Here is a 25,499-nt window from a genome sequence, read left to right as displayed (position 1 = left end):
TTTGTTATGTAGGGTTGTACATAACATACATAGATAATAGTGTGAAATTGTCTTTGATCAATTAAATTAGCTAATCCACATTTGTGGAGATGAAGTGTACTGTTCAGAGGAAAGGACAAATAGAATAACTTTAATATTTTCATAAACATGCACATATTTGAGGCTATAAATTGAAAATGTAATGTATTCATAGAAAATTTTAAATCACTTGGCTTACCAGTTATATCACTATAGCACTATATTTATTTATCAAATGATTTAACCAGTTACAATAAGGCAAGAATAAATTGAAGTTTTTGCAGTATTACAATATTTGCTAGAATTCAACTGCATTTCAGCTTTCATATTTTAAACTGAATTTTTAAAAAAGTGCAATGAGATCACACTATAATACAAACAGGTAATAATCTGAAATTTAATTTAAATGGGGCCTATTATATTGGGTAAGAATATGGATAGAGCGCCAAACACACATTGTTGTTTCTAGGAAAGACCGGGAATATCTTTGTATTTACTTAAAATGATAAACAAACTCAAATTAGTGCAGTAGTAGTATTTGTTAAATCATTTTTTGACATTTATAATATAAACATTCAGGGATGTGGTATTCTTAGGCTATTAAGGCTTTGAAGCTTTGTGGCACATTTGCAATGTCTGCAGCCCTGTAGATCCAGTGAGGCTATCCAGATTGTGATGTGATCCAAGAAAAAAAAAGGTACAATTTTCATGATCTTGCAGAATTTTATCAGTTTCTGTTAGTTACACATCATAATAATGCGAACTGTTCATATAGTAGCATTTATAAATCTCTCAATATTTCCTGTATCCTGAAAATGACATCAGTATTGAGGCACAATTATTTCAATCTTGATCCTATTTCTAAAAAAATACTAAAGGAGCTGGCATGTGCTAACCATGAAGATAGCTTAGATACCATAAAGTCATTTAAATTTTATCTGTGCTACTACTTTATATTGAAAGCCCTAGTGTGCAATAATTTTAAAATTGGTATTCGATGCGCTACTGAATGATTTGAATCTACCGAACTGAAGCAGCACTTCCTTCTTTGATTTGTAAATGAGTGTTCAAAACTTATAAAATTGGTTTTTCATACAATTGTAAAAATGGCATGTTACATGACAAGCTTTCAGCATTTCTATTATTGTTAACTTGTTCTAAGGTAAAGAAGAAACTGTTAAAATGTATCAGATTCCCCACATCTACCTCCACTTCTGTGGAATCTCTCGTACTAAGCTGCTTCCGTTAGCAGTCGCAGCTGCTACAATGATTTACCTTGGATGTGTTACTGCAGTGATCTTTAATAGATTTAAGAAACAAAATTGATGATGCGAAAGAAGAATCCGATGTGAGAAAAAGAAGCGGTAATGAGATGGACAATAAACAGAAACTGTTGAAACTAATGAGGGACGAAAAGGTAGGAAACTGTTAAAAGTATCTATCAAATTATTTAAAATAATAGATTTGGATGAAGAACAGTCTTCAGACCAGCTGATCTCATTCTTCCAGAATAACAGCCCTAACATCTTACCCTTACTTACTTTATTGTCCCCCTGAACAAGCAACCTAGTTCTTAGTGTAACATCTCATGAAGGAGGCTCACAAATATAATGGGAAAGAAACTCAATCATAAACAGTTGATTTCATTACAAAAATACTTTCTCATTATTTGTACTTGTGTAATGGGGAGGCTTCTGAATTTTATCTGGTGAAAGATTAAGGATTACAACAATGACTTGTAAGTATGGAAATCATATTTCATATTATGAATTTCAGCAAAGGCCTCCCATGGAGATTGGCTAAGATCTATGAAATACCATATGCTAACAGTACCAGACTGCAGAACTCTTTACCTGGAGCTGTTCTTCAATTTTGATTTCCTGTATACCTAGACACGTACACTTTCATGACAACAAGTTAAAATTGTTTTGTGGAGACTGGGGGTGAGGGGTGAAATTTATAGGAATTTTTAATACTTCCAGCTGGGTGTTCTGCCCCATTTATCAAACTCTTAAAATTTCTTTATCTTTTGACTCAGAGATGATCTGAATCATTTTCCAGGAAGAGATACAACTTGCTCTCTGGAAATTCAGGGCTACATTTGTGCACAGGTGCCATTATTTACAGAATGAAAATAGATACTTTTTAAAAAAAGAATTGAGCGGTTCTGTGACTTAGATTTTATACATAATGCCTTTGTGCTCTTTCACTAAAAGTAACATTAACATATTGATTTGCTCTTGTAGGCTGCTGTTTTTGGTCGTAAACTGAAGCAAATGTTGCATTTAAAATTGACTTGAATATTTTTATAAAGACACGTCCGTCCAAAATGATTTGTTAAGGACAGCTATCATAAAGTAATATAACAAATTTATTTTACACGTGTGGAAACATTTGACCGTAGCTATGAGCAAAAATGGTAATTGTTAAAATATACTGTATTGCAATTTGTTAAGACAGTAAAGAAAACTTTGAATTTTAAAACATGTTTTAACATTCAATAAATAGTAAATGTTTTAAATGTGCAATGCTTTAACTGAAAATTATAGTTCGTATGGAAGACAAATGTTCTGTTGAATGAAAAAACAACTGTTCTTTAAAGTGATTTAAAAAACATTAATTATACATTCTTGATGGAAGAACATTTGACTCATATCAACAGTTAACAAAATCATGCAAACTAGCACATTTTCACAGTACAATTTGCAACATAACTATAAGTGAAAGCCAGCACAGTGTTCAGTGTTGATACGTGATTTCATTCAGTTACAAGCTACCATTGGCTTTCCATTTATATAGCACTTCTTGGATTAGTGGCATGGGAATGCACAATAATAATGAATGAAAAATTTCCCTTGTGAATGTGCAGCAGAGGAATCTAGTTGAATCATTTTTTCTTCTTGGTGTCTGCATTGGTTTCTGGTTGTGCTGCAGGGAAGGTGTGGTGATATATGTGTCTGTGGCTTGTAGCAGCATCATATAGCCTGAAAAGAGCCTATATGGATACAAAAACAACTTTCATTATGCTCACAGAAACCAGTAGAACCAAATAAAATGCATTGTTAATCAACACAACTTGCTGAACCATTAAGTCATGTTTAGAACCATTTTAACAAAATTGATTGGACTTAAAACCATGATTCAATCTGTTCTGATTTAAACATACACTTAACAGATGTAAAAGACAAAAAATGCTGGAAATACTCAGCAGGTCTGGCAACAACCATGGAGAGAGAAACAGTTAATGTTTCAGGTCGATGACCTTTCATCAGAACTACTCACTGTTTCTGATGAAAGGTCATCGGTCCGAAATGTTAACTCTTCATTTACAAACAGTAAAATTTTATTCTAATTCCAAAGCAGAACAGATCTGACTTGCCAGGTTTCTTTAGGGAGATTAATTTCCATGAAGTGGTGGGGAATACAATTTTGTTTTGTATTTTGCCAGGAGGGAAAGACATCAGCCATCTTAAATGGTCATGGATATAGATGTGTGTTTCTGCAAATCAAAGAGACACTGAATGTCTTAAAACCTCTGGTAAGATAGTATAGATGAGGTCCATTACTGGTATAAGATTGGTAAGCTATTTTGTAGTATTTCTATAAATCTGTTTATTAGGCTGATACAATGGCATAGCACAATGTGCATTGGAGCCATGACTCTCCATAGAGTGGGTCCACTGTTCTTCCCTGTGTGACTGGAGAGGTGCTGGGCAGATGCTTCAACGAATAGGAGGGGAGAATAAAATAAATGAGTAAAGGTTTAAAGTAAACAAATCCTGTATGTTTAAGCAGGCCTACACTAAATGCCTTTGTTGAATCTATTATACAAATCAACAGGGTATATTTAGATAAATATAACCTTCAAGAAATCAGTTGCATGCTTGCTGTTAATCACTCTCAGAAAGAAACTGCCAAATGAAAACCTGTGGCCGTTTATACTGGTATTAACCAATGCATTTATAGTCCTGTTATGTCAAAGTTTACTAGCTTTTTTTTGGAGAACCACTGTAAATTGATGCTGCATTGATTGCTTCCCTCTATTCATGCCTGTCCTGAATCAATAATTTCAGCGCCCCCTCCTGACCAACAATGGTCTACACATCATAGCAGGAAATAACTTCATCTCCAGCCGAAGTGCAGTGAGTAAAAGTGTTTAGGTAGATGATTCACCCCTTCTAAATAGCCAAAAAGCTTAACTAAATATTCCATACTGAAAAGACTGCACAAGACTGAACTGTCAAACTCCAAGTGCAGTGAGTCTATACAAATGTATCATTACTCATACATTTTACTTGAAAATAGCAAAACTAATTTATTATTTAAATTCTTATTCATACACTTTGTGAAATTTGGCCAAGAGGTTCAGTAATAGTGGATTACGGAAGTTATTTTACATTGAGGTTCTCACTAAGCAAGCACTATTTTCAATAATTATTTATGTTAAAGAGTTATGATCTCTGAAATTTGAAATACCAAACCTATGTTAACTGGATCTAGTGTGTGAGGGAAGGGGATAGTAAGAAATGGACAACTACCGTGTCCCTAAGGTGCTGTTTATTAATTTTACAATAATGCAATAATTATTTCTTCATATTTGTTTCATACAATTTAGGTCGGAACAATTTTTTTTACATAATTTATCAGCTTGAAATGCCCATGCACTATCCATTAATCATACTGTTATATAATATACTGAAGCACTTTACCAAGTGTGCCATGAATAATTGTTTCCTATTTTGGCCTTAGGTGTTCAGAATAGAAAAAATGCTACAGTATAATCTTTCTCAAATGTGAATCTGGGTTGATTAAGGTGATTAACATAGCTGTTCTAAACGTAATTATCTGCAATCATAATTATTACAAAATTACTTCTGGCTTTTGAGTTATTTTGTTAGGTAAGAATCTCTCCTTTGATGTAGTCCCACTAATGTAGCCACCTTACAATAGGATTATTGATGCGGCTACTAACCCACCAGTGGTACTGTGGGAGGGAAGTATATTGTTACTGATTGACTTGCTGTGTATTTACAACATATTTCTGCTTTTATTTTGAGTCCTAGTGTCTGCAATTTTTCTCTATTTATAATGTTTGAACTCAGAATTACCAAAACACAAAATTTAGGATTTGGATGCACTGCATGATTGGGTGCTGAATATAGATTCAATAGTAAACTTCAAAAGGAAATTGGATAAATACTTGAAGGAGAAAAAATTCAGAGATATGGAGAAAGAGGGGTGACTGGGACAAACTGGAATGCTGTTCAAAAGAGTTGGTGCAGACTCGATGGGCCGAATGATCTTCTGTGCTCATTGGTTTTTAAAAAAGGTTGGGCTGGATTTTAAGAGCCCACTGCTGAGATCGGCGACGAGCTCAAAAGATGGCGGCCCACGCAGCCAAACAGCCGCTGCAATCTCCCGCACAGCAGCTCATTTAAATATCTGGGGCGGCCCAACCCCCACCCCCGGCCCCCCCCCCCCACCACCAATCATGTACAGGGGGTGAGGTGTCCGTCCCTGGGAATGGCGTCAGCTGCCTGTGCGCAGGCGCTGGTGCCATTTTAAAGTGCAGCCAGCCCTGCCGGTCTATTTGAATTTTTAAAGCAGTATCCCCCCAAAATTTATCCAATAAAATTCTAACGCCCCTTTCCCACCCCAATACCAATGACATTAACTATTTGCCCTTATCCCCAAAACACTTAGCTTTTAAATCTGACCTCCCCCCCCCCCACCAAACTACATAAAGTTTAAAGTTCACTCCTTCCCACCATCCCCAAGACCCATTACATTTATTTGTCCCTGTGCCCCCTGCCACACTGAAAATCTTAACTCCTCTCCCCTCCCCACCAATGTCAAATCGGCTTTCCCCGGATGGGAAATTGAAAGCGCAGGAGTGCCAGCCGCCATGCTGAAAATTGCGGTGGGCTCAGAAGATTTCAGGTAAGTTTATTTATTGTTGTCTTGGAATGATGGCATTTTGGAAGGGAAGTAGGAAAGAAATACATTTAAAACAGAATCACAGAATTGATACAGTGCAAAAGGAGGCCATTCGGCACATCGTGTCTGCACCAGCTCTCTGAAACAGCAATTCACTCAATTACATTCCCCCACCTTCTCCCCGTAATCCTGCACATTCTTCCTTTTGTGGAAGGGGAAAATTTTAAAAAATACATATATAATTTTAAAATTTGCCCTTTAATCATGCGAGTTTTCAAATTCCATTCACTTAGTCTAACATTTCAGTGTATTACCATTGAAATTCAATGGTGGTTTATAGAATGAACCATACTTCTGATATTAACTCAATGGACTCAGAGCTGAACAGTTCTGGAACTAAGAGACAGAAATTATATAGAATTTCTGTTAATATAAAATAGAAAGAAATCTGACTATACCAGAATGAGCATTTTCTAATATATGCTGCAGCTCTGATTAGTAAAGGTGGAGGGGGCAGTAGGGGGACTTGGAGGGGAAGCACTCCTGCTCCTCCAGGCCCACAAGAAGTGGTAGCAAATTTTCAGAGGTTACACAGGCTTCAGAAAATACTAAGTCTTACAGAAATCTATCTAATTTGAAACTTTGCAAAGTAAAAATGTTTATTTGCTATTAGGCACCAGTTGGAAATGACTAAATAAAATCCATGAAACAATACAGAGAAAAGGTTGATGCATGACGAAATTCTTTTTATGATGCAGCCTGTTGCAAGATGGTACATAAAATGAAGGCTTACCTCATTAGTACTTCCCTATGGAATTGCAGAAAGGAGAGAGAAAGTGTTGAAAGGAGAACGCTAAACTGAGTACCAATTTTTAAAAAGCAGCAAGTGAAAGAACAGATATCCTTAACTTGGTATATATAGCATTTACAGAAAATATATTTATGATACAGGTTTAAATAAACAAATGAGATTTTTTAAAGAGTATTTCCTTTGAGCTCTGCCTCTAAGATCCCTACTATTCCAATTTATCTCGATATAGCAATCTTTCAAAACTCTTTTTCATCAATACTACATGATCACTGTGTCTCAGAATGTGCTTCTCTTATTCCTTGTAGGCTTTTAAAGGCTTTTCAGGTCCAAAAGCTTTTAGCATTACTTAACCACTACTTCCTGATTTATCTTGTGTTTCTTTCTATTGTTTTTACCCTGGTAGTGACCTGCCTTGGTCCTTCATTATGCTTCTCCAATAATAAAATGAATCCCTCCTGTATATGTTATCTCCTTCAGACAAGGAAATTACAAAATCTGGGCTTCACAATTGTGCATTTCTGCTATTAATATCATTATATTATCTTCTTGCAGCAGATGCACTTCCTTAGTAAGAAATTAGTTGAACCAACTTTTTTTCCTCCTAAGACAGAATGTTATTCATCCACTGGTCCAAACAACTTGGTGAAACCTTTCCAACAAGGACAGTTAAGATTGATTGAGATTTGAAATTTACTCCCATCATATGGGTGGGAATCCAACACCACACCCACTAACATAAATTCACTATCTGAACAGTATAATTTATCAAGTTTTAAAAAAAAACATTGAAAATAAGTAAATACTTTTATGTTAACGATTTACTTAAGGGACATTGATTAAGCAATGTGTCATCAGACATGATCAAGGTGTAGATTTCAATATATATGTCAATTATTTTTGTTCTATTGTGTTACTTTTTTATTGTTAAATATAGCTATTTAATTTATTGTTGACCACAAATATTTTTGCTATATCAGTATCTTCTGACTCCCTCTTATAAATATTCAAGAATTTTGACAAGAGATTAGCTCCATTTGGATATACAACTAAGGAAGTTCTATAGGAGTGAGCTACTACAAAGCATTGTGAAAACTTAAGATCATAATTGCAAATTATAAAAATAAATGAAGTAAAACACAGCACTTTTCCTCCAACTTTTTCTGTCATTTTTTTTTCTCCTCTCCCTCTTCTCCTGAAGACCTCAATTCCTTGCAGGGGGTAAAGGTCCACAGATGCTGTCCACTTTTTGGTACCTCGGTTATGTCTCAGTTATTCCTCATGCGTGAACATTGGCAGTAATTGTGGGGGTGGGGGTGGGGGGGGGGGGGGGGGGGGGGGTGTGGAATGTGGTAATCACAACCGTTCTGATCTACTGCTTCCCTGGAATCCATAAGACCATTTCCAACCGTGGTTACCTGGTAGCGATCCAGAGCAGGAAATCAGGCCTAACCCACTGGCACTGAAGTCAACAGTTTTGCTCCTACCACTTTCCATTTAAGATCAGCTATCATAGTAAAGATGGGAGATCAAACTTATAAACTTATTGAAACAACATGGGAGCTAACAAAGTGCTGTTTAGCAATTGCTGCTAAACTATAAAACAATTTTTGCTAAACTATACTCTAACAACTTACATATACCAATATTCATATCTCAAAACCAAGTTTCTTAATAATAAAACAATTCACATTTAAAAGGAAAGTATGTTACATTGTTACAGACTGTATATAAACATCCTGCATCTCTATTTTAAAGCTATATGGAGTAATTCAGTGTTATGTAAACAGCAAAAGACTATCAGAGAAATATTTAATTGAACTAGAACACAGAAAAAAAAATCTGCAACATACTTACCTGGTCCCATAAGGCTCCTGCTACTTGGTCTATGACAGCTCCAAGCTCTCTGTATTCTCCAGAGTATCTAATATATGCCCACGTGCACAGAGTGATCAGAGCCAGCCCCATTATCATGTTGCACAGACTGGCTATAATGTCCACTCCAATAAATCCCGTCACTCCAGCTATTACGTACATAATAAATATCACCACAAATAGAGTGGCAGGTGTACGCGCAGCATGGAAGATATTTTTACTATCGTTGTGTTTAATGTAGTTTATGTACAACTCATCAATTTCATTTTCCAGTTGTTGCAAATAACGACGACTGAATTCCTCTCCTCCCATCTTCTTAACACCACGGAATAATTTGACAGCTTCCTCTCGAAGCCCCAAGTGTTTGTTCTGGAGGTCACTGGGTGCAAGGAATGGTCTGTCTCCTCCACAAATCTACAGGATAAAACATATTTGAAACAAGCAGGAATAAAAATGTATACAACAATAGAATAAATACTAAAATCAGGGCTGTACTAAATTTGCAAGCACACGAATAACACTGTGATTAAAGATATTGCAGCAGGCCTCCACCTTGCCCTAGTGCTGAACAGGAGCAGTGCACCCAAAGGGCTGGAACGTGGCGGCCGTCCCAGTTGCTGGCGCCATCTTTAAAAGGTTTCCAGCCCTGCAAACAGTGTATCCAAATGCAGAGTTGCCCCCTTCCCCCCCTTATCCATAAAATAATGCAGAGTTGACCCCTTCCCCATAACTGCACACCCGCCACCCACCCCCCCCCCCATCCATACACACAATGCAGAGTTGATACCTTACCCTGCTTATCCATGCACACAATGTAGACTTGTGTCCCTTCCCTGCCTCGGTGGCGCCAGCTTCTCAGGGACAGGAAAGTGAAGGCACATGAGTGCTGCAGGTCGAGCTCAAGATTGGGAACGGATGGTAAAATCGCAGCGAATTACATTCAAATGGATGCAAAGAGCAATTACCATATTTAAAGTAGGGTTCCATCGCAGAATGGCGGAGGTGCCGTCACGGAGCTTTGCTGCCCCCAGGAAGATCGCAACCGGCAATCCCGGCGTTGGTTCCATGGTGGTCGCTGCGGCTCCAATTCTTCAGCCCCCTCCCCCCCACCCCCCACCATGAAACCCGACGTCGGGAGGAGAACAAGATCTGGTCCAAAGTGTGTTACTCTTGTAGGGCTCAAGATGGCCAGGATTTTCTGTTCCAGGTCATTTATACAACCTGGACCCCAGTACAGGCTTGCTTCCTGGTAAGGCCTAGCACAGTAGAAGGCAAAGCCTCAAGCCAGAGAGACTCTGAGACAGGGACCTTCTAGCTGCTAGTGGTTACGATTAAAGAAAGCCTATTTTTATATCTTCAGCCTACAGCTGGGAACTTGTGCCTCATTTAAATGGCTCTGTTGGGCCCGCACCTTCCTCCCCTTCTGGAAATCCCAGGGAAACGTAGGGATCCATGCAGGGTGGAGATTGGGTTGCCAATCCTCCAGGATTGTCCTCCAGTCTCCAGAAATTAAAGATTAATCTCCTGGACCTCACTGGTGTGAAAGCCAGGAGAAAACTCGAGGGAGTATTGGAAATATTGGGGGAAATATTAATATGGATGAGTGTATGAGATTTGGAGAGGGGGGGGTTAAATCTTCTGAGCATGTCAGGAAGCCGCCTCCAATCCACCGACCTCCAGGTATTAGGAAGGGAGGCAAGGGATCTGCAGCTAGCCCACTCCCAGGAGGCAGGTTGGCATTTTACATATGTTAATTAAGCTGGTAGTCTCTGATTTAACTGCATTGGGGGTTGTACTGCGGGAAGCCGGGTTTCCCAGGCCTCGGGGAAACCTGGCAGCTGAAACCAGGCAACAACTTCAGGGAGAAGGTAAGTGCCTTGACAACACCACTTTGTGGGTCAGTAGGAGCAGGACAGCTGGGTCCATAGCTTTTGGTATATACAGTGCGCTCAGTCATTTCTTCACATCGCAATGAGTGAATAAAATTGGTTGAAGAGTAGCTTCTGTAATTTCAATGACATCTGGTTACAAGGTGACTAAGGTTTGGAAACAAATATTCCAGCACAGACAACATTTCACACAGACAGACAGAATGGTAAAGGAGGAGTAGCCCTGATAGTAAAGGATGACATAAAGACAGTAATGAGAAAGGATCTTGGCTCAGAATATCAGGAAGTAGAATCAGTATGGGTGGAGATTTTGAATAACAAGGATCAGAAAATGTTGGTGGGAGTGGTTTATAAGCCCCCTAACAGTATTTACAATTGGACAGAGAATGAAGCAAGAAATTACTGGAGCTTGTAACAAAGACAATGTAATAATTATGGGGGACTTTAGTCTTCACATAGACTGGACCAATCAAATTGGCAAAGGCGGTCTAGAAGATAAGCTTGTAGAATGCTTTTGGGACAGTTTCCTGGACAATACATTGTGGAACCAACTAGGGAGAAAGCTATTTTAGATCTAGTATTGTGCAATGAGGCAGGGTTAATTAGTAATCTCATGGCAAAAGATCTGCTGGGGAAAAAGTGATCATAAGATAAGTGAACTCCATATTAAGTTTGAAAGCGACGTACTCCAGTCCCGAACATGAATCTTAAACTTAAACAAAGCCAAGTACTTAGATATGAGGGCGAGCTGAGTAAGCTTGATTGGGTAAAGAAATGAAAAGGTATGGCAGTTAAGAAACAGTGGGAAACATTTAAAGAAACAATTCGAAATGTTCAACAAATGTATATTCCATTAAAAAACAAAAACTCAGCAAGAAAGATCCATCCGTGGCTTACTAAGGAAGTTAAGGATAGTATTAAATTAAAAGAGGCTTATACGGTTGCAAAGAAAAGTAGTAAGCCTGAGGATTGGCCGTGTTTTAGAAACCAGCAAGGGGCTACCAAAAAGTTGATAAAATGGAAAAAACAGAATGAGAGTAAACTAGCCAGGAATATAAAAACATTGTAAGTCCTTTTACAAGTTTATAAAAAGGAGAGTAGCTAAAGTAAATGTTGGTCTCTTAGAGGCAGAGACAGGGGAAATTATCAAGGGAAATGAGGAAATGGCAGAGACATTGAACAAATATTTTGTGTCTTTCGTCACAGTAGAAGACACAAGTTACATAACAGAAATAGAGGGTAAACCTAGGGGCTAATAGTGAGGAAATTAAGGTAATTGATATCTGCAGAGAAAAAAGTGTTGGAGAAACCTAAGGGACTAAAATTCGACAAATCCCAGGGCCTAATGGCTTACATCCTAGGGTTCTAAAAGAAGCAGCTGCAGAGATATTGGATGCGCTGGTTATGATTTTTCAAAATTCTCTGGATTCTAGAACAGCATCAGCAGATTGGAAGTTAGCTATCGTAAAGCCACTATTCAAGAAAGGAAGGAAAGAGAAAACAGGGGACTACAGACCAATTAGCCTAACATCAGTCATCGGGAAAGTGCTGGAATCTATTATTAAGGAAGTCTTAACAATACACTTAGAAAATCATAGTATGATCAGACAAAGGCAAAATGGTTTTATGAAAGAGAAATAATTTTTGACAACTGGTTGGGTAGATAAAGGGGAACCAGTAGATCTTGTATACTCCAAAAGGCATTCAATTAGATGCCACACAAAAGGTTAATGCACAAGATAAGAGCTCATGGAGTTTGGAGTAATAGATTAGCATGGATGGAGGACTGGTTATGGGCAGGAAGCAGAAAGTAGGGATAAATGGGGCATTCTCAAGTTGGCAGGCTGTAACTACTGCAAGCCATAAGGATCCGCTGGGCTTCAGCTATTTATAATCTATATTAATGACTTAGACGAAGAGACAGAGAGTAATGTATCTACGTTTGCTGACGATACAAAGCTAGGTGGGAATGCAAGCTGTGAGGAGGACATACAGGCTGCAAAGAGATATATGCAGGTAAAGTGAGTGGGCAACAAGATGGCAGATGGAGTATAATGTGGGGAAGTGTGAGGTTATTCACTTTGGTAGCAAGAATATAAAAGCAGAATATTTTTTAAAAGGTGTGAAACTTGTAAATGTTGACGTTCAGCGAGATTTGCGTGTACTTTTACAAGTTAGCATGCAGGTAGAGTAAGCAATTAGGAAGGCAAATGGCATGTTGGCCTTTATTACAAGGGGATTGGAGTACAAGATTAAAGAGCTCTTGCTACAATTGTTCAGGGCTTTGGTGAGACCACACCTTGAGTACTGTGTGCAGTTTTGGTCTCCATATTTAAGGAAGAATATACTTGCATTAGAGGTGGTACAGCAAAGGTTCACTAGACTGTATCCAAAAACCTGGAACTGCCTTCCCAACAACACAGTGAGTGTATCTACACCACATGAATTGCAGCAGTTCAAGAAGGCAGCTCACCACCACCTTCTCAAGGGCAATTAGGGATGGGCAATAAATGCTGGCCTTGCCAACAATGGCCACATCCCATGAATTCAATGAACAAAAAAAACACTTCTCTTGCCTCTTACTTTCTACTTAGTTCTTAGTTTTTCCTCACATTGGTTCTTTCACCACCTGCGCAGGCCCAGTCTGGCAGATATGTCCTTCAGAATTTGGCCAGCTCCATTTGCAGTGGTGCCACTGAGTCACTGTTGATGACAGACATTGACGTCCTCCCAACCCAGAACACATTCCATGCCCTTGCTACCCTCATTGCTTCTTCCAAGTGGTATTTAACATGGAGGAGCTCTGATTCACCAGCTGAGGGAGGACGGTAGGTGGTAATCAGCAGGATCCTTGCCCATGTTTGACCTGATGCCATGAGAATTCGTCAGGCCCAGAGACAATGTTGAGGACTCTCAGGGCCAGTCCCTCCCAACTGTGTATACCATTGTGCTGTCACCTCTGTTGGGTATGTCCTGTTCCATTGACAGGGATGCTGATGGAGGAGTCTGGGACGTTGGTTGAAAGGTACGTTTCTGTGTGTGACTATGTCAGCCTGTGGTTTGTCACTGTGGGGCAGCTCACCCAATGTTGCAACCAGTCCCCAGATGTTAAGAGACTTTACTGTGTTTATTGGGCTGGGTGTGCCTTTGTTGTGTCTGATGTCCAGGTTGGTGCTGGGTGATCTGTTCAGTTTTATTACTATTGTTTCTCTGTAGTTGCTTGATACAACTGTGTGGCTTGCTAGCTATTTTAGAGTCTAGCTCATTTTTGTGGTACTGGAGTAACATATAGGCCAGACCAGCTAAGGACAGCAGATTTCTTTCTCTAAAGGACAGTAGTGAATCAGATGGATTATTACAACAATCCAGTAGTTTCATGGTCACCAGTACTGATGTTAACTTTTTATTTCAGATTTTATTTCATTACCTAAATTTAAATTTCCCAGCTGCCGTGGTGGGATCTGAATTCATGTCACCTGATCCTTAATCCAGACTTCTGGATTGCTAGTCCAGTAACATAACCACAATGCTACTATACCCACTTATATTTTTCACATTTCTTACAACAATCATCCTTGAAGCCTTGGGCTTCACTGACAGATGATCGTAATTAGTCCAAATTTGGGGGTTTTTTTTGTGTCAATGGCCCCTGTCCAATAGGATTGGAATTGAGATTGCCTCAAATAATTTCACATATGATCATTACTGCCAACTGTCAAAAGAGATGTTCATCCCAGGTGTGAAAGTCCAGTGTCTCTCACTGCACCAGCCAGTTCCTAACTTTTTTCATCTTGCATGCTTGTATGGGACTCCAGTTCCAGACAGTACACTGTCAATGATTGGAGACTGTTGACAGTCTCTTAGAACAACATAACTCTGTTTACATTTATAAAGTGCCCTGTAGAGCCACGTGGACACCGAATCATTTTTATAAACCTAGCCTGATACCATACTGGAATCATACTGAATACACTGTTAAATTCAAGGGATATGAAACTGGCTCACAAAGCCAATCTCTGTCGGCGGTGTTTGTCAGATTGAAATCTGAATCCAAGATTTTCCTTCAATTTTGTATTGCTGTAAAGAACGTAGAGCATAGATAACATATTTTATGAATAGCAATTGAAGTACATGAGAATTGATTGTAGTTACCATGTAGATATAAGCCTTAAATTCTCATTGACAAATCCAGTTTCAGCTGTTTCAATTGGTGCTCTGTGCTGAACAGAACACCAGTTGTGGACTAAATCAACAGGATTAAATGAATTTGACAGAGGAGAGGAAAAGCAGCTGATTAATTAGGAACTTAAAATGCATAACACAAGGAAATAAGCTACAGAATCATTTGGTTGTAATGGGAATTTGGGCTATTGGCCAAATCGATTAGTATAACGAGATTCAAATATATTTTCAAATGGTATTCAAACAATTCTCACCCCCAACTACAGTGCCACAATTAGGCACTCAACTTCGGCCTTTGAAGGACATTGAAATGAGATGCTCTAATATTAAAGAGATGTAACTTTCTTACCTCCTCCATTTTTTTGCCATATAGATCTTTGGCTGCTGCTACAGCTGCTAAATTGTTAGCTTCTGCTGTGGCCTAAATTATGTAAAAGGATAAAACGATTGATTAGATCAAATTATGAATTAACTTTTGATACTGCGCATAATGAACCAATGGTAGTTGTCAGGAAAAAATAAAAGTTATATGAAATCAAAGTGTAGTAAGTCTACTGAATTCCCTTAGGATAATTTCCTAAAATTACAAAAACAGATTTGGCCTGTTTTAATGTCTTTGGATATTATATATGTACCAGTGCTGCATCACTTACACCATGGAAGAGTCATCAATACAAACTTGGCTACAGGATATTTCTGTTTTATTGCCTTTCCTAGGAGATTGTGTACTTGCCTGATTGGGGGTTGGGTAGGGATGGATAGTGATCATGGTGTGCATACGTTGCACCATGATGGTATGGAATAGACTTGATGGACTGGCTGATTGTTTCATATTCGTGTTTTCGTATGCACAATATGTTTCACCATGAGAATGCTGTGAAGAGGTCTATCAGAAGGTTCCCAGGCAAGCTAGGCTGTACAAGAGCTATTCTCAGCCTAACTGCCGTTACCCTCATACCTGCATCTACTGGGATGCATATACCTCATTCTGTCAGAGGATTTGTGCATGCCGAAGCTGCAATTCCCAAGGGAAGATGCAACATTAGACTAGATGGCATAAACGCAAATGGTCAAGCCTGACCTCCTTCCATTTAAATAAGTATGTGGATCTCTTAATCTTCCATCTAAAATTTGTTGTTTTTCCATTTAGGCTACCTCCCTCCACGAGTCCAAAGCTACACATGGAGCTACGAATAATTACAGTAATCAAGTGAGCACCAAAAATTGCATGCTATCAGCCCACTGCATTTCCTGTAAATTTTGGACACATTATTAGCAGAGACACAGGAATAAGCCTGGCTGATCTGTATCTCACTCCAATTGTCTGTCTTTGCTTCATATCCCTTGATAATCTGGCCTAACAAATATTTAGCAATCTTATTCTTGAAAGCTTCAATTGACCCGCATCCTTCTGGAGGCAAGAGCTGAAGATTTCTACTATCCTTTGTATGAAGACGTGCTCCCTGATTTCACTCCTGAATAGCCTAGCTCTAATTTTAACATTATGCCCACTTGTTCTGGATTTCCCCCACCAAAGCAAATAGTTTCTCTGTATCTACATGATTGAATCCCTCTATTATTTTATACACCTTAATTAGATCGTCCCTCATTTCTAAACTCAATGGAATGCAAGCCAAATTTATGCAACCTGTTCTCAATTTAACTCATTCAGCCCTAGTATTATTCTGGTAAATCAATGCTGTGCCATTCATTACTAAGCTTCCCTTGGATGAGAAAATCTGGACCACTGTGTCTTAACCATACTCTCCACTACAACAGTATGATATGGAAGTATTGTATCCTAGAGGCTGTGGTAGAGGACTAGTAACCGAGAGGATATCAGTTCAAATCCCACCTTGGAAAATTGTGAAATTCAATAATTTGGTCATTTCTGGCACCAGACTAATTGCCCATGAAAGTTTCTGGATTATTATAAAAATCCTACTGATAAATTAACGCCTTCAAGAAAGGTATCTGAACCCCATCTAGTCTGGTCTACATGGAATTATATTTCTGGATTGCATGGTTGATTCTTAATGTCCTCATGACCATATTTATGCCTTTGCCAGTGTTACCTATATCCCAAGAACAAATAAAAATGTGAGCTACCTTCATAGGCCTCTCTTGGTGAGACTGTCTGTTGTGCTGATATGTGTGTAATACTTTGCTATCCCGGGATTGTTATCTACTAAACATGCTCAACTGGCTTCTAGTTGGTCTCTGCTGACTTAAGTATGGGTCAATTTGTTTGAATCTATTTTCTCTGCTCCCAATTTTGTGTTGCCAGGTAATGTTACCATAATTATCTGACTGGGACCAAATACTGGATTGGAAGCCAGCCCAGTCCAACAGAATTATGTATACTTCGAGGCTGAACAGGGTACACTTCTTAAACATCTAGACTCCTTCACTGAAATAGTTTGAGAGTTGACCAGCACAACATAAAAAAAACTCCCCAGATGTCCACGAGGAGGGCCAACCAATGGATCTGAGCTTTTTCTTCACGAGAAAGCAATCCTCCACATCAGCGCTGCGTCTTTGATGACATATCTTAATTAAAACCTGTATATTTTCTGCAATGATTTATTTTAATTATGATTTATAAATCCTTCTTTATATATTGTAGCTGTTTCATACTGATGTATCAAATGTAATGGACAGGATTCATTATTGAAGAAACAAAGGTGTCCTTATTTAAATAGATTTATTTAATAGGTATGTGTTTTGGAATACTGTATCACTTAAAGGTTATATATGACAGCATAGCCAGACTGTCCAGGTTTGGTAACTCTACTTGACAATCATTTTCTGTCATAGAAGAGCAGCAGCTAGACAGCTCCTGAATATTAGCAGGGTTACAGCAAGGAAGACATATTGCTATAAATAATAAAAGGACACTTCACACGTTCTAGGGAAAGGTAGTAACACAATTCTAGTTACAACTTTTGTCAGTAGTTGAGGCTAATCAAATGCCTCACTGATTATGTTAATCTACAAATGTCACCATAACCTTGGCTGTTAGTTTTGTACTGAAATCAGGTTTACGTGGTACGCAATTCCCTTTTGTGTTCTGTATAGGTATAAAACCTCCTATTGAGTACACACTTTTTTGCCATCCTATTCCCACTTTGCTGGTTCCCCTGGACCGTCCACCTTCTGCTGGAAATTGGTGGGGCTGGCATCTGGTTCCTTGACCACTGCCGATGACATCATTGGCTGCCTGATAGGAGCAGCATGGTGGAGACCTCCCATCCAATTTTCTTTTCTCTTCTCCTCCCCCTGCCCTACCCCCAATCTCCCAAATTAAAAATGCTTGACCTCTATTAAGGACTTCTCTACAGCATCACAGCTGAGATCATGAACTTAGTCGAGGGAGGATTAAATGTGCATTGGCCTCTTCTTTGGGACTACATGCTGTGATATAATTTGTTGCATAGCCAAACATAAAAAGTGTTTCAGCAAGGAACTCATTATTTAATGGCCAGAAAATTATTGGATTTTAATTTAATCTGGCCTTGCAGGCAATTGCCATCCAGCATTACTGGGTAAAATAAATGGAATAAGCATTTTACTTCAGCTTAGACAATTGCACAAACTATGCACCATGCACAAGGTTATAGATAAAGTAATAAGAAAGCAAGGAACAGTGACTTGCAGGAAAAGAAAAATATTAGTATTAAAGCTACAGTACCTGCAACATGGACTTGGGATGTGGCAGTTCTTCCCCTTGATAAATCTTTATATATGCCTATGGTACAATGTAAACAGGAAAAAATCTGGGTCCATTGTAAATAACAACCAATCACAATTAAACTGTTATATCATTTTTTCACCATGAATGAACTAAATGTTATTAGCTGGAGTCAAAGATAATAACCAACGGCAGATTTAGGTGATGGCTCAGTGAGTTTATCCCGTCAGTAACTCTGCCATACATGCAAAGAATGACCCAAGTTCAACTCCTTTTCTGTGGTAAGATAGCAGATCCGAGCACTGGTGGCTGTTGGAGTGCTACAATTGACTTCAATAGTTTGTGAAACAAAATTGCCCAGGATTCTCACCTTAAACACAAGCCAGAGGCCTCTGCTAGAAGTGCATGTGTGAATGTTGGGTGGGGACAGGAGGTGTCTGGACTTGGCTGTAATGCCCAGTCACAACAGCCCAGTGTAATATTCAGCACCAATTATAAAACTGGTGGAGGCTCACAGTTGCATAATGGCTGTTTAGGCAAGGTGTTGGAACGTACCCAGTACCTATGCCTATGACCCAACAAGAAAGCGATATTCCAAGTGGGAAGGATGAAATCTGGCAGAAATAATCAGATTTAAAACTGCTATTGTTATCCTGGGAGATGACAACTACATTTGATATTCAAACAATTTCACCTTGTTATTGTTGCAGAAACCTAATTATTGATAATGTCCTTCAACTGCAAGACCCTTTGCTAGTTAAGACTTATTCACTTCTAGAGCTCCTTTCTTGGTCAGTTTGTATTCACCATAAGATTAATGAATTGCTCTCCTCAATATATCCTTTTGGATGGTCAAAGCTCTGATGGTTTTTACCCCCCTTCATCGATTAGGTCTCAATTTCTCTTGTCTAATTACATTTTTACACTTTTTTAGGTTCATCTATTCTCTGATTGGTGAAATGTTTTCCATACACCACTATTGAGGGTGTCGCTTTAATTTATTGTTCCACTTCCCTTCATTCCCAACTTTTACTCATGGTCCATCCTTTTCTTCCTCCCAACTCTCAGATCAGAATCTACTAACATGGAGAATGCAAGTATATTGTATCTTCTTCCAATCACATTCCAGATATAACTTAAAACATTTCCTTGCAAGTTTCTGCATGACATTCACACTTGGGTATAGCTTGCATATGAAAATTATACACATAACAAAAAAGGTATATCAGGTGAACATTGCCTCCAAAGGAAGGTCAAAAATGTACACATAATCACAATACTTAAGGAAAAAAGGGGCATCTTAATAATGTTATCAATTTAAAACTAAAAGCATCATTTGCAATTGTTACCTTAAAATACTCCACAAGCCCTCGACCTGTTATTTTATTCTCATTGATTTCTTTCAACTCAAGGTTCTCAGGACAAAGAAGCCAAGAAACCAGCACTTTCAGATGTTTTGTAAACTCCTCATCTATCTCTAAGTGAAATGAAATAAACACTTTTAAGGATTTGATTAAAAATATGTATCTTTATGCTTTAACAAGTTACTTTTCCAGAGATGTATAATAAAAATTATTAGAAATCTTTAGATTTTAGATATTATATAATAGTTAGTGAAGGCATTTTTGACGTGGGTCTAAAGTCAGTGAGCAATTATCTAATATGCAAATGAATGCTGAATCAGTACCTTTTAGCCGTCCATCAAAGTTTGGATTGGTGGCCACTTTCAAACCAGGGTGTGGCATTAGGAAGCAGGCAATATTTGTAAAGCAAGAATAGATGTGTTTCCTGACATTCTGTAGCTCCTCATGCTGGTTTTCTGAAATCTGGAATGTTTGTATGGGAGAAAAACACAAATCAAATATCAAACATAAATAATGTTTTCTCCAGCATCCAGAAATAGCTTAAGGAATTTTTTAGGTCCTTGCATTTAATTCACTGGATAGTAAAATGAAAGATGCAGTGTCAACAGGGAGGGAAAATACAGGCACACCCATATAACTGCGTGTACGAGAGAAGTAGAAACACCACTTACGGATCACTTTACTGGTTTACTTTTTTTTTAGAGATACAGCACTGAAACAGGCCCTTCGGCCCACCGAGTCTGTGCCGACCAAGAACCACACATTTATACTAACCCTACAGTAATCCCATGTTCCCTACCACCTACCTACAGTAGGGGCAATTTACAATGGTCAATTTACCAATCACCTGCAAATTTTTGGCGCTGGGAGGAAACCGGAGCACCCGGCGAAAACCCACGCGGTCACAGGGGAACTTGCAAACTCCGCACAGGCAGTACCCAGAATTGAACCCGGGTCCCTGGAGCTGTGAGGCTGCGGTGCTAACCACTGAGCCACTGTGCTGCCCAAAAATAACGGACATTAGTGAACCAGATGGGTTTTTACAACAATGGGCAATGGTTTCATGGTCACCATTAGACCGGCTTTTTTTAAAAATTCCCAGTTAGCTGAATTCAAATTTCACCATCTGCCTTGGTGGGATCTGAACCCATATCCCCAGAGCAGTAGCCTGAGTCTCCAAGTTACTAGTCCAATGACATTACCACTAAGCCACCACCTCCCTTCAAAATTCAAGCAGCCATCATGGTAGGATTTGAACCCATCACCACAGGGTCCAGATTACAAGATAAGGGACGTTACCACTACACCACCATTACTTGTGTCTGCTTTTTCCCATTCCCTTTGTACTGTTCCTTTTTGAATTCTGCCCTATGTATTTTCATTTGATTGTGATGTTAATATGTCTGTTCTCTGATACTGACTGACCTGCTGAGCAGTTTGTTTCAGATTTCCAACATCTGCAATTCTTTGCTTGAGTTAGCAGATTTTCATTCCAACGATGTAAATTTGCAGAGAAAACCCCACTTCTATGAACCATTTTGCACAGGTTGGATCCTTTAGGCTATATTACCCAATTGGAATATCATTCAGTAACCCACAACACAGCTCTTAAACCCCTTGGCAAGTAGCTTACAATAAAGATCAGAAACTTTAGCATGGAGATAGCTGGCATACTAAAATTGTAGTTTTGATACTTTCACATGACCAGGGATGTGCTACAAAATGATCCAGCAAGAACTGACAGAATAGCACCGTAATGCTACATGCTGCAAAAGCATCAACAGGCCATGGTGTCGGAACAGAATAATTTATGAAGAGTTAGTAGAAGCAGTACAGCTACTATGGGAAGGCAGTCTTGGTTTGCCAGGCTACGACTGAGGAGTAATTTTCACGAAGCCTGCCATTATGGTTTGTTCCTCTGTGAGTTCTGATAAATCCTTGCATTATTACTGCTGATGTGGAAAATGTAAGTTTCAAATAAAAAAGATGACTACACAGTTCAAGGTGATTTGTTACATCCTTATTGAAAATAATAGTGAAGGTGTACTGAGAGTTAAATGTGATTTGCTTCAGTGCTTCCCCCTTGTGATACATTTACTCGTGTATCATAATCTTTCTAATACTTCTACACGATATCTGTTTGAAGGAATTAGTGTTCAGGCTTTCCAATAGATCGATGAGAATCCATGATTCAGCCAGCCTGGTGTTTTCTGTTGTATGTTTTTTTTCTGTAATGAGAAGAAAGACTTGTATTGACACCAAGAAAACTGCAGACCCTGATGGTGCTGCCTGTATGTCAGAAATAGCCTGTCCTGCCTTAGCTTCCAGACCCTGCTTGCTTTTGGGACCATCTTCTGAGACTTGTTCATAGGTAAATACAAGCAAGGGACTGGCAGTGACTTGAGTGTCATTTGCCTCTTCCCGTGCTTCTATTCACTTAACCTTGTTGGTCAAGGAACAGCTTAATCACTGGCTCTTGTGCTGCCATTAGGTCTCTGAATTCGTCACTGATGAGTGGTATAAATATCTCATTGCATGGAAGTTAACCATTGCCTCTTGGATTTTGGGCCTCAATTCCTCCAACATGCATGCTGCTTGCACTTATATACCACCCATCCAACGGTTTCCATTATCACTCCCTCTAAGGGGGTGAGATTTGGCTTGCTGAGACCCCCCTGCTTGTTCATTACGTGGTGCTTTTTGCTGGGATACATTTTTCTCTAACAAGAACACTATGCATTGAATGAAGGGATACTTTCCATTTTCAGATTACAGCATGCATACTGCTTCTTTTACTGTAATTTTCCCACAAAATGTTGCTGAGTTCAGTACATGCATTGTAATTTCCAGCTACAGCTTTGAGTAATCATGGTCTTCAATTTTTTCTGGGCTGCATTTTCTAGCATAATTGAGAGCATTTGTGACTGAAAATGCACGCAATGCCTTGTGCCTTCCAGGCAGCAAACCTTTGTTGCATGGCAATTTAATGACAACTTTTGCTGCATGACATAACCTAACTTTGTACCTAATGTCTGCATCACGCTCTGCAAGGAGGTGAATGACAGATACACCTGTTCATACTTTTAATGTACTCTCTGTTTCATAACATACCCTATGAGATCTGAATCATAAAGTGAATGGCCATGCTAGGACTTCACTTAGCTGCCTATGGCCTTTCTTCAGCTCCCATCTCTGCTCCTTACACAACCCATGTGAAGTAACTCAACCTGTACTATTTTCTCCAAATCTCTGAAACCTCAGAATGTTTGCCTCTCGGCCATAATGCATTTATCACTTGATACCTACAGAAAACACAAGTGCACAGATAGGTTATGTGAATTCAACTGTAGAAAGCAGAAACAAGTTACTTTCCTCCAACTTCTATGCCACCTGCATTGTACACTGCTCCATCCAATGATTTTCTGGATTACCCCCTTTAAGGTTACTGCATCAATTTAGTGTATTATTCAAGCAAACTCAGCTGACAACTCTAACGTGGTTCAGTGCTGTATCTCTAAATAAATAAATTTGCATCAATGACTATCTACATGTACGGCAACTACATTTTCACAGTCATGCTAATTTCTCACCTTGACACTTCTCTGCAAGTTGGATACCTTCTTGCTGATATCCTTCCTGCTTCTGTGGGTATGTAAACTGCATTTATGGCCAGGACAATAATCTCCCAAACCTACTTCAATCTCTGATTATTAGTGGGTCACCCTTCTGTTGTGTACAGAGTAGTTCCTTTTTCCATTATACTGGTGACAATAACCTGCAGTTTTCACTGTCAAATCAGTGTCTACACGATCTCCTTGTTTCTTCTTGAAATTGCAAACTGCTACTTATGTCAGTTAATTAGCTGTTCAGTTGTTAAATAGCATTTTGCAGATGCTTTTGGATTGCGTTATGCATTACTCTTAGTGCCCAAGCTTCCAAACAACTCATTATGTAAAAGTTGTTCTTTCTTGCCTGGGCACTAAGAGGGATTTCAGCACTGAAGATCTCTGTGAAATACATTCGGAAGTTTTTGCAGTAAATGCTGCTGCAGTCTAGTCAGTCTTCCACCTTCTGATAGAGAAAACTGATGGATTCCATCTCATCAATCATCTGCTTAGAAAATAACTACATATGTGCATGAACACTTTGTGGACAAATGCTATTACCACTGTTTTAGCAGACAGGAAGAGAAAGATCAGATAGCTGGATCAATCTGAGATGCTCTTGTTTACCTCTTAAGGGCTGTTTATACGGCAGAAGCCCAAGAGCAGCCCCCTGTCCATTCTCTCAACTGCAGAACTAACTAGGCATGGCAAAAAGGGGGCCAATGCAATGAACTGTTTGGTGATAGTTATCTTGACATGAACTAGGTATTCTTATTTTCTAATGGTGAGATGGCTATGCACTCGAGTTCAAAGACAGAGACAACATTATGACTTCATCTGATATCACACCATTGGACCATCCCTGTTTTTACTCAGCAGAAACACTGCTAGTTATCTTCAAATTATTTATAATTGACTAGATTGTTCCCACAAACCTTAAGACGTTTCTCCAGGAATTTTATACCTCCATCAAGACCGTAGTTGAATTCATATGGAAAGCTCCAGTCACGAACTAGAAATATAAGTGACTGCACATTAAAAAAAAAAGAAAATAATCTTTAGTCTGAGAGTTGTTATACAGCCATATTATGAAAGAATATATTTCTCTTGAAATATTTCTGGAAGTTTAAAAGACAACTACAATATTAGATCAGAACAATCCTACAAACTGATTTAATTCAGTTTATAATCTACTCTCATATGCACACACCATGAATAAGGAGACAACAAAAACCAGTGCATACATGATCCCATTTTTGTTTCAGCAATATTTAATCCATTTCATGCCCCTATTTTAAAATCAATATATTTAAAGCTGGTTTCATCGCAAAATCTTTTAAAATTTAGTAGGACCTGGGTTTATGTATCTGATTCCTCACATAGCCATGAGGGAAATTCCATAGTAAAGGCCATTCCTTCCCAAAGGTATGAGACACAGCAGAAAGCAAATCATTCTGCACCACTCTTGTATATATTCTGGTGGCTGGTTCTAAATTAATGTTTGGAGAATTCCCACAGCAGGTTTTCAGGCTAGCTGCTCAGCACCAGAGGAAAGGCAATGTGCACAGAAAATGAAGTCATTTTTTTAAAAAAAGGTAATAATAAATTTCTTAAACAATTTTAAAAGGTGCTATTAATATTTAATTCACTTAACTGGTCTTACATAATTTGCAATGTAAAAACACATTTTTCCTCACCTGAAATGGTTTCTGAAAAGTTTCTTCCATAGCTAGTCGTCCATATTCAGTGAAGAGCTGAAGAAGATTAAACAACACAAGGTGAACAATTTACCTTCATAAAGATGATGTGTATATATTTTAGCAGTTGGCCAGTTACCTGTAGATGCTGAAGATCATCTTCTTGAATATTTTGTGACAAGTTATACACCTGGGCAAAGTGAAATAAGAGCTGTTACAATTCTGAAAAGTAAGACAGTAATTTTTTTTATTTGTTCGTGGGCATTGCTGGCAAGACCAGCATTTGTTGCCCATCTCTAATTGCCTTGGACAACTGAGTGGCCTGCTAGGCCATTTCAAATGGCAGTTAAGAATCAACCACATTGCTGTGGGTCTGGAGTCACATGTAGGCCAGACCAGATAAGGCGGCAGATTTCCTTACCTAAAGGACATT

General features: G+C 38.7%; 1 protein-coding gene across 2 annotated transcripts in view; it reads right to left on the bottom strand.

The window, feature by feature from the left end:
* Positions 1–241: 241 nt before the first annotated feature.
* Positions 242–25,499, bottom strand: part of atl1 (atlastin GTPase 1) — an 82,253-nt gene continuing 56,995 nt past the window's right edge. The window contains exons 5-14 of one of the 2 annotated variants that reach the window (XR_010975690.1): positions 25,206–25,256; positions 25,067–25,123; positions 24,305–24,397; positions 20,088–20,226; positions 19,750–19,877; positions 18,401–18,457; positions 15,059–15,130; positions 8,621–9,052; positions 3,398–3,517; positions 2,927–3,013 (exon numbers count right to left, since the gene is read on the bottom strand). Coding sequence is in view for 1 of the 2 variants with exons in the window: in XM_068039087.1 (XP_067895188.1) it covers positions 2,906–3,013; positions 8,621–9,052; positions 15,059–15,130; positions 18,401–18,457; positions 19,750–19,877; positions 20,088–20,226; positions 24,305–24,397; positions 25,067–25,123; positions 25,206–25,256 (1,137 nt within the window). In the remaining variant the exon portion in view is untranslated. Of the gene's footprint in view, positions 3,014–3,397; positions 3,518–8,620; positions 9,053–15,058; positions 15,131–18,400; positions 18,458–19,749; positions 19,878–20,087; positions 20,227–24,304; positions 24,398–25,066; positions 25,124–25,205; positions 25,257–25,499 lie in introns of both variants that reach the window. The other variant, XM_068039087.1, reaches the window with a different exon arrangement.

This window comes from Heterodontus francisci, chromosome 9 (assembly GCF_036365525.1).
Source record: "Heterodontus francisci isolate sHetFra1 chromosome 9, sHetFra1.hap1, whole genome shotgun sequence".
Taxonomy (NCBI): Eukaryota; Metazoa; Chordata; class Chondrichthyes; order Heterodontiformes; family Heterodontidae; genus Heterodontus; species Heterodontus francisci.
Note: the sequence above shows the minus strand (reverse complement) of the source record. Positions and strands in the feature narration are given on the sequence as shown.